Consider the following 10,055-nt stretch of genomic DNA (forward strand, 5'->3'; position numbering starts at 1 on the left):
ATGTGAATGCTCAGATTTTGGATACACACAGACAGCTTTAACGAAGGAAAGAGCCGATTCAGACGCTGGAAACGTGGAAACAGCGCTTTACAACAGTATCGCATTCTCAGGTGTAGCTGATAACTTTATGACATGTAAACATGAAATCCATCATATTCTTCAAGAATGCTACTCAAATAGACAGGGAAACCTATCCTGAAGTGTTCTGTATAGACAGGAAAATGAGTGACAAAAACTCAGTTCTCAGACACAGAGAAAGCTTCTGACGAGGACTTAGAGCAGATCCTGACGCTTAACAGAGGATCACTTACACCTGAGAATGCAATGCTGTTCAATAGCGCTTTTTAAGCGTCATGATCGGCTCGTCTCCTTAGAAGCTGTCTCTGTGTCTGAGAACTGAGTTTTTCTCACTCCTTGTCCTGTCTGTACAGAACACTTCAGGATAAGTTTTCCTATCTATTTGAGTAGCATTCATGAAGAATATGATGGATTTCATGTTTACATGTCATAAAGTTATCAGTTACACCTGAGAATGTGTTGAGTTCGTCTCCTGAACTCGCGTGTTGGTTTGATGAAGGAAACAGGACACTCTTTCAAAGTTCAAATCCCAGTATTTATTAAAGCTAACAGCAATAAAGTATTAGAAAATGGAGATCGTTACAGAGCTCTGGGCCAAACTTTCTCTCCCTGACCACAACATGCAGTTGCGCCAGTTCATGAAGTCTGACTGCCTACCTCTCCCTGACCCAGTCTTTTCATAGTCTCACACAGAAAAAATAATACAATGTGGGTTGATTCTCTTATCAGTCCATGTCGCTGTCTCCTTGCTTTGCTCCTCCACGGGGAGGAACAGTGGTGTTCTTGACTACTGGGAACAGACTCACAAGAGATGAACAATTAGAGGGAATGGGTGTCATGTGCATTGCAAGCATACATCTGAACCCTTGGGGGTCAGTTCGGGGATACAGAGGGGCTGGTGTGAGAATCAGTGTTGGTCTTGCTGAGGCACAAACTAAACAATCAGACAAACCTTTCTCACCTGCTGTGGATGTCACCCAGTCCAACCACATGTTCTTCTCCGCGTATCCTGTTGACAATTTAATCATGTCCTTACCTGTTAGTTTGTCTAAATTTATCTTAACCACTTCAGTACTCACCACCTCTGTCTGCTCTTCAGTTTTGGATGGGGCTGTTGTAGTGGCAACATTAGGAATTGGATCAAGAAAATTGACTTTAATTAAACCCATGGTGTCTGTCCCTGGCTGTTCAACACCTAAGACAAAATATTCTGCTGGATTTTCCTCAGAGGCCCCACCGGTCCATGTGGAAAACGGATTTCTGCTTATTGCATCTGCAGTCAACATTATGGGGTTCACACCTTTTCCTACGCCATGGGGTGTTCTGGTTATATCTATTTTTGTTTTAAGGGCCCTATAGTCTTCATACCACCTCGATGTCCTATCTGGTGTGTAGGTCCATCCGCCTGGACGAGAGTTCCACCACACCTGTGCGCAGGTCCCACACAAAGGTCCCTTCTTAGGCTGATTACTGGTCACACATAGATATACGTCATACCTCTTCCAGTCCTGCTCTCTTGACCCACACTTTATGACTGTGCAGAGATCAAATACCCATGCTGTTTTTTGACCTTTGGTGTAATTTAGCTCAATACCTCCATACCTACGTAGGGCACTGTCAGAAAATGAAGTGTGCTGCACCTGTTTTCTGGTGCGATTGAGTGGTGTCAGTTTCACCTGTCTCTGGTCTCCGTGGTCTCCTCCCGAACGCTGCATCGCTTCCCAAATTAAAACTGGTAAAACAATCATAAGAGATATTAAACACATTACCCCCAGCATCCTCCAGCCTCCCGCTGTAGGTGCTGAGGCAGGCACAAATTTCATGGTTGCAAACTTTCACTTCACCCTTTATTAAAACTTCAAAAAATATATACTTAATGCTTAGTAAAAATGCATGTAAAATTTGCAGAAATAATAAAAAACCTTCTGTCCAGGACTTATCTGTTCCTTGTATCTAAGCAAAACCTTCACTTAGAGAGCACTTGCAACCTACTATCCTATTTCACTGGGAACATTCCTTCAAAAAGCAATATATGAAATGCTAACTTATCTGAGCAAAGCTCCAAGCCCTACTGTTGGCTTCCACTACGTTTCTGATAACGCCTCTCGAACCTCCTGTAATGAGCGTGAAGGTGCTTCAGCTGGAGTGCACCTGCTCCAATGATACCATGTATCACCTTTACCTTTCAACCTTACTGCACATGAGGTGCGCTCAACCACCTCATATGGTCCGTTCCACCTTGGTTCAGACCACTTTCTTTTGAAGACTTTTAGCAACACCCAACCGGCCGTGTGGGGCGTGCCCTTGGTGGTGACGTCTCCTTTGTCCTGAACCTGAGTGGAAAAAGCTGAAATGAGAGCCGTTAGTTGTTCAAAGTAGGGTTTGTAACCCAACACCTCTTTTACATCAGTCTGTATTCCTCCTGCTTCTGGTCCTGGGAACTGTTGCCCTCTCATGAGCTCAAAAGGAGTGAAACCTGTAATTCTGTTTACCCCACTTCTGATGCTCATTAATGCTACAGGAAGAGCATCCACCCAGGACAATTTGGTCTGGGCACACACTTTCGCCAGTTTATCTTTCAAATTTCTGTTCATTCTTTCTACCTTTCCTTGTGACTGAGGATGGTATACTGTCCCAAATGCATGTTTAAGGCCTAGAGCCCTCTCGACCTCTTGGAGGTCTATGTTTTTGAAGTGTGTGCCATTATCCGATCTGATTTTCTGTGGAAACCCATGGCAGGGTATGTAGTGGTTAATCAAAAACTTAACTACTGATTTAGTGTCTTCATTTTTTGTAGGTACTGCTTCAGGCCAGCCAGTGTATGCATCCACTGCTACCAAAAGAAATCTGTACCCTCTCACTCTCACTCTGTCTATCATGTCAGTGTAATCAATCACTATTTCCTGACCTGGTAGTTTGGGCAGAGGGAACTTTCTCTCGTGTGGTTTCACCGTGCTTTTTACATTATATACATTGCATACATTACATTCTTTCACATGATTTTCTATCATAGACGGAAGGTAAGGATGCCACCAGTGTGTGAGATTTCTCTCCATTTGTTTCTTTCCAAAGTGTGTGAGACCATGTGCTTCCTCTAATACTGCACTGACCATACCGGGTGGGAGAACTGGTCTGCCATCTGCAACTCTCCATATCTCACCCTCTCTGGTTGCACCTCTCTCTCTCCATACTGATATGTCATATGGAGATGCCTTTTCTTGTTCCTTTATTAACATATTTACATCGCACTTCGGAAGGATATCCTGCACTGTCACCTCTGCCTGCATCATCATGTACTGTGGTAGATAACCTGCTGTCTGTTTGGCTACTCTATCAGCCTCGTTATTCCCCTTAGCCATGAATGTGTCTGCTTTATCATGTCCCTTGCATTTTATCACTGCCACTTTTGCTGGTTTCATTAATGCTTCGGCTAATTGTTGCATTTCTTTCTCGTGCTTAATAGGTGTTCCTGCTGTTGTTATAAAGCCGGCTCTTTTCCATTGTCCCAACTCCACATGCACCGCACCTGCCACATAAGCTGAGTCAGTGTAGATGTTAACTACTCTGCCTGCTGACTCTTCTAGAGCTGCTATGACTGCTTTCAATTCAGCTAACTGAGCTGAAACTTTCCCTTCCATTTTCTGAGCTGTTACTGTCCTCATGTTGTTGTGTGGTGATTGACTCACAACTGCATAGGCCGCTTGGAGTCCCTTCTCTGGGTGTCTGAAACAGCATCCATCAGTGAATAGCTCTTCCTGTGCTTCCTGTAGTGGTTTGGATGTTAAATCTGGCCTAACCTTGTCATCTCTTTCTACTCTCTCCTCACAACAATGTGGTGTCCCTTCTCCCATGTTATCCGCCATATTGATTCCTTCATGGGTGTAAGTGATGTGTGCTGCTCCTAACAACTTCTCTAGCCTATTCTGCCTCAGTGATGTCATGGTGAATGATGCTGAGTTTACATATGCAACAATACTGTGTGTTGTTAATACTGTCAGTGCATGTCCCATCACTATGTGTGCTGTTTTCTGTATGATCTTAGCTACCCCTGCTGCATGTCTTGTGCATGGAGGATGTCTAGTTTCTGTGGGATCCAGTGTTACACTAGCATATGTCAACACCTGTCTACCTCCCCCTTTTTTCTGGAAAAGCACATCATCTGCAGTTTTATCTTTTACAGAAACATCCAGGAAAAAGGGTTCTTTGTATTCTGGAACTGCAAGATCAGCTGCCTGTGCCAGTGTTTGTTTCAAACGAATGAAAGCCGCTTCTGCTTCCGTAGACCAGGTCAGAGCGGCCTTGCTGATTAACGAGAGCACGCAAAGGGGAGGTGAGCTCACAGAATTGAGGGACAAAATGTCTGCTAAACCCTGCCAGACCTAGGAATGATAACATGTCTTTCACAGTACGTGGCCTAGAGTGTTGCAAAATGGAGGAACGATGTGAACCTGAGATGGATGTTCCTGTGGCTGAAACTATTCTCCCTAGAAATGTTACTGACTGTCTGCAACATTGTAGTTTCCTCTTAGAGACTTTGAATCCTACCCTATGCAGCTGGAAGAGAAGGTCACGTGTTGCCTCCAAACAGGAAGTGGGGGTGGGCGCAGCCAGCAAAAGATCATCAAAATACTGAATGAGAATTACACCTTGGGGGAGCTGTAAGCCCTCTAACAACTGTCTGAGAACATGATTGAAAATGCCAGGAGACAAAATGAAGCCTTGCGGCAATCTGGTATATCTGAGCTTTCTTCCCCTATAAGTGAAAGAAAAACTGTCTCGTAGTTCATCAGCAAGCGGCAAACAGAAAAAGGCGTTAGCTAGGTCAATACATGAAAACCACTGATGTTGAGGAGTTAATGAACACATAGCTGTATATGGATTAGGAACTGGAACTGTGGGAGTGGTTGTGATAGTGTTAATGCGCCTCAAGTCATGTGCCATGCGGTATTTACCTGTCCCTCTCTTTTCTACAGGAAGAATAGGTGTGTTCCAGTTAGAGGAGGAAGCCTCCAACACTCCTGTCTGCAACAAACCATCAATAGTGTCCTGTATGCCACTCTCAGCCTCAGGTTTATGTGGATATTGTGGTTGCCAGATTGGCTCTAAAGCGCTGTGTGTGAACGTGACTGGCTCAATGGTTGAACAAAAACCTACGTCTGTAGCTCCTTGTGACCAAAGTGATGCTGGTAATTGAGAGAGCCTCCGCCTGCTCATGATCTGTTTTCTCTCTGCCGTGAAAACGCTCAATCTGTCTGTGTTCTAACAGAGCAACATCTCTGGTGGCGTGCTTTATTTTGTATGATTTTTCACTACAAGAATAAGACAGACTAGGAATCTGGGTGGGCACCCAGTCCGTGACGGTTAACAGTCTTTTGCACATTGGACCTAAATCTTTAGCCTGATGTTCAGTATGGACCATGAGAGTGATATGTGGAACGGCTTCAGAGCCCATTTCATACCATGCCATTTGCTCAGGAGACAGTTGTACAGCAGCAGCCACACCCTCTGGCCCTATCAAAATAGAATCCGAGTTAATCTGCCAACTTTTGCCTTCAAGTTCCGCATAAAAAGCCTGCTGATAAACTTCTGTATTGTCCCTGTCATAAAACAATGTAACATGATAGGGGTCGCAGGGAGGAGCATAGGGATGCAGAGCCTGTAACCAAGGGCGCCACTGAGTGAATAATGATGTTATACCGCCTGCATGAGAGCCTTCAGCTGCAATAAGCCCCCAATAGATGTCAGCCCATAGAGTGGCAGGCGGAGTGTTGTCAGCAGCGAGCATCATATGTGAGGAGGCAGACAGAGAGGGGATGGAACAGTTCGTAGTGAAACCATTGGGGAACGTGACAATCAGCCCATCCGGGCTGCATAGCACCGAGGCTCCACACTTAATTAGTAGGTCCCTACCCATTAGATTAACTGGACAAGCTTCAGAGTTCACAAACTGATGACAAAACTTCTGACCAGCTACACTGACTGATAGCGGTCTGGTGAGGGGCAGAGCTTCATTCTTTCCCGAGAAACCAACAACATGCACTGAGTCTTTGGAGAGAGCGGTGGAAGGCATTTCAGAGGTGATAGTGGAGTATCTAGCACCAGTGTCCACTAAAAAAGGCATTTCTTCATTATCCACAGTTGCAGTCATGTAGGGATCTGCCAACCCTACATGATCAGGTGTTCTCAGGCCCCGTCAATGTTGATGAGGATGATACACCACAGGAAATTGTCCCCCGGGTGCAGTTCCTCCATTTGATGCCATAAAAGGCTCTGGCCCTTGAGGTGGGTTTTGCATAGGCCCTCTCATCTGCTGTCGTGGCTGCTGTTGACATTCTCTAGCCCAGTGTCCTCTCTGGTGACAGATATGGCATCTGTTGTAGTCATAGTCTCTCTGATACTGTCCATGGAATCCACAACCACGTGGCCACCCAGGATAGCTACCCCTGTACCTGCTCATGCGCCCACGTCCACCCATAGCTCCCCCACTCATGCCTACCATTTGATGCTGATGAGGTGTTGGCTGAGGAGCCCACTCAGGGACCGAATATAAATCTGGCGTGTCATTGGCTGCGGGCTGCTGCTGCACCATCTGCCTCTGTTTCTTATCAATGTTATGCTGTTTGCGTGCAGAATCTAGTTGTAGTTTCAACCATTGAGACTGAGCAGCTTGGGTTTCAGTATTTTCAGCATCAGCCTTAAGCTTAAAATTTTTAACGTGGTGAGCAAGGTGCTTCTCCCACTTCTCACGATCACATCCTGGGATGTCAGGGTTATTTTCCATAGCTGTTTTAACTGAATGGGGCATTCCTTCCATAATGGCCTTCCTAAACATAGACTGCTGCAAAGGATCAGATCCTGGGTGTGTGCCTGTCATGTCAGACCACTGAGACTTGCTTCTAATCAGGAAGGAGGGAACATCTTCATCGTCTTTAAGTTTTAACACCAGGGAGTGTACTGCCCCCTGTGGCACAGGATATTTTGTCCTCATGGCATCTCCTACCTCTGTGGCATGTCTAAGGAAAGGTTCTTCCTGGCCAAGATTGAGTGTTTTACTCATGTTTTCAACTTGTGCAACCTCAAACTCACCAACCTGTCTGCCTAACAGTGCCCTCCAGTCTCCCATCGCCAGTGTATGTCCCATGGTTAGTTGGCAAAATTTATTCATCCATGGCCCACCTCCCTCGGTAGGTGGGGGCATTTTATCCAACATACAATTCATGTCTGTAAAGTAAAAGGGTTGATACACTCTCCGTCCCTGGCCTCCGTCCAATAATGGAGCCTGCATGACTGGGGATCCTGACCTGCTATGTGAAGGTCGCCTTGACCTTAAATCATAACAATTTGTAGGGGCTGTCTGCGCTCTCCTCCCTTTACCTCTAGTGAACACCCCGTGGCTTTAAGAAAAAATTGTTCACCTCCATCATCAGTGCTGCTGTTCACCTGCTCCCCCACTTCTCCCCCTGAAACATCATCCTGTAGCTCTCTATCCTCTACAAATGACCTCTGTGCTTGGTTTAGAAAAACCTGATCGAAAGACTCGTGTATAGCTTGTACCTGCTCCTCTAACTTACATATCTCCTCCTCTGTCTCTGTGCTCGATGAAACCCTGGCTGAGGCCCCAGCTGATGTCCCCTCCCTCTGCATCATGGTGCTAAAAGCTGCACTGCCTCCCTCTCCTGCTTTAGGTGTGAGTTTAACACTTTTCCTGGTCATCGGTGTTCCTGACAAGTGGGGTGTGCTGGAGAGGGGTGACCTGTGGGTCTGATCTCCATGTGACCTGTCTTTTCTAGACTCCCTCAGTGAGGCCATCAGTCTCTCATGTTGAGTGTTGTGTAATCTAGACCTTTCCCTCATTTCTTCCAACTGCTGTTCAGACGCCACTGTTTGTTCTTTAAGTTGTAGCAGTTCATTTAATCCTGTCTTAGTTAGTTCTTCTAACAATTCCTCTCTTTCTCCCTCATTTATTTCCTTCACATCAACTATGCCTCGTACCTCTACCTGTGGCATTTGTGGGGGTGCTGGCAGTTGGGGATACAATGGTGCAGAGAGTCTGACAGGTGGCACAGTTAAGCTGTTTTTCTTAGCTTCCACTTGCCAAGCTGTTCAGGCCCCGGAAAAAGAGCGAGACATGCTAGGGTGATCTGATGTATTAGTGCTCTCCGTTTATCTTTCTGTTTTTTCTCTTTTGTCCATGCCGTCTTCTGAAACACACTGGGTACCTTATTCTCATGCTGTTCAAGGTCTTTTCTAGCCTCCGTTTCAAGATTAGAAAACATGTAAAGTATTCCACACTTAGTGCCCTCGTCTAATTTCTTCTCATCAGCCTGTAGCTCTTTCCACAACTCATCACACTTTTGGCTCAACTTCTGTCTCTTTTCTCCAACTTCACCACTGACAACCTGCTTCTTAACTTTCTTCCATTTCTCCACTAATCCTTGCTCTTGAGCCAAAATCCCTATCCGGGGACCACACCCCCCAACCTCCTCGCACTCTCTGTCAAATTCCCCTTCCATGTTTGTGTGTGCGATGTGAATCTGCCTTCAGTCGATGGTTATCTGCACTTACCTTTTCAATTGTGCATTGCTCACCCTCTTCAGCAGATCCAGATGAATTTCGATGATTCTGTATTTCTCCCCTCAACAGCCAGTCAGTTTGTATGGCATAACACCCGAGCAACTGACCCAATCAACTTTGTGCTGCAATAGGGCCAGTCAGTTTGTATGGCATACACCCGAGCAACTGACCCAATGAACTGTCCTCCCTTTTGCAGTGAGGCGTGTGGATTACGTTAGCACTGTTAAGTTTCCTCCACACGTTTTACAATTCAGACACTCAATGCAGCACAGTTGAGACACTGTCATAACTACCACCCCAAAATTTTTCCCACAAAAATCACACCAATGGGGACTCTAACCCCATATCTTCAGTCTCTTGGATCACTACCGGATACCTTCAATCTGAAATTTCTTACAGTAGCTTAGGAATACGAGCTCACCCTCCTCACGGAGTAATAACAAAAAATAAACACTCCTGCGATAAACTGTCCTGGATTACCGCTTCACACTCGCTTCCTTGATCCTTTAACCGACCTACTTATTCCACTACTGTCTCTTAATAGCGAGCTCCGGGGACTTTAGGGCTATTAACCCTGGGCCTCCAACCCTTTAACAATGGGACTCTAACCCTTATTCTGCCTCACCATTTAAGTATCTCGGCTTACATTTACGGCCTCACCATTTAAGTATCTCGGCCCTCTCCTGGTGCCCCCGAACCAAACCCTTTTTAATGCCCCGGACCGTTGTCACATACGGTTCTAAGTACACCTGTAGAGTGTCACGTCACATGAGCGTCCTTGCCAGGCATAAGAGTTCCGGACTCACCTCAGGGAATTTAGCTACAGCCAACTTCAATAAAACTATTTTAAATGCCAAATTGTACTCACCTAGGGAGATTCCCTCCTCATCAGACTATAAAGCCCTGGTGGGTTGCTTTATCAATCTCCCAGGAGGCACCTCAGGCAGGCTCTAGCAGCCTCGGGACCCTTCCTCCACCGCGGTATCAACGATCTCTTTTCCCTGGCTCACCACTGTTTTACAGACAATGTAGACACATAGCACAGCGTTATATTTTAGAAATGTTCAATGCGCAGCTCTTCGTTCAAACAGGTGTCTGCTTACCCTTTAATGTGAGGCCTCGATCGCTGTTTCTGATTCCGGGTTGTCTGTGTCAGAGTAAAACAAACTTAAACTTTCAAATTGGTCCCAAAACGATTAAAATCCTGCCTTCATCACGTCGGGGTCACCAAACTGTTGAGTTCGTCTCCTGAACTCGCGTGTTGGTTTGATGAAAGAAACAGGACACTCTTTCAAAGTTCAAATCCCAGTATTTATTAAAGCTAACAGCAATAAAGCATTAGAAAAAGGAGATTGTTACAGAGCTCTGGGCCAAACTTTCTCTCCCTGACCACAACATGCAGT

At 45.7% G+C, this 10,055-nt stretch overlaps 1 protein-coding gene and 1 pseudogene across 1 annotated transcript; both read right to left on the bottom strand.

The window, feature by feature from the left end:
* Positions 1–611: 611 nt before the first annotated feature.
* On the bottom strand, positions 612–10,055 carry LOC130171343 (uncharacterized). Its single transcript, XM_056379303.1, has 3 exons — positions 9,756–10,055; positions 9,521–9,664; positions 612–2,411 (listed from the first exon to the last, which is right to left on the bottom strand). The coding sequence occupies exon 3, from the start codon at positions 1,899–1,901 to the stop codon at positions 804–806; it is 1,098 nt and encodes a 365-aa protein (XP_056235278.1). The 5' UTR covers positions 1,902–2,411; positions 9,521–9,664; positions 9,756–10,055; the 3' UTR covers positions 612–803.
* On the bottom strand, positions 2,163–7,791 carry LOC130170089 (uncharacterized; annotated as a pseudogene).

Source organism: Seriola aureovittata, chromosome 1, assembly GCF_021018895.1.
Source record: "Seriola aureovittata isolate HTS-2021-v1 ecotype China chromosome 1, ASM2101889v1, whole genome shotgun sequence".
NCBI lineage: Eukaryota > Metazoa > Chordata > Actinopteri > Carangiformes > Carangidae > Seriola > Seriola aureovittata.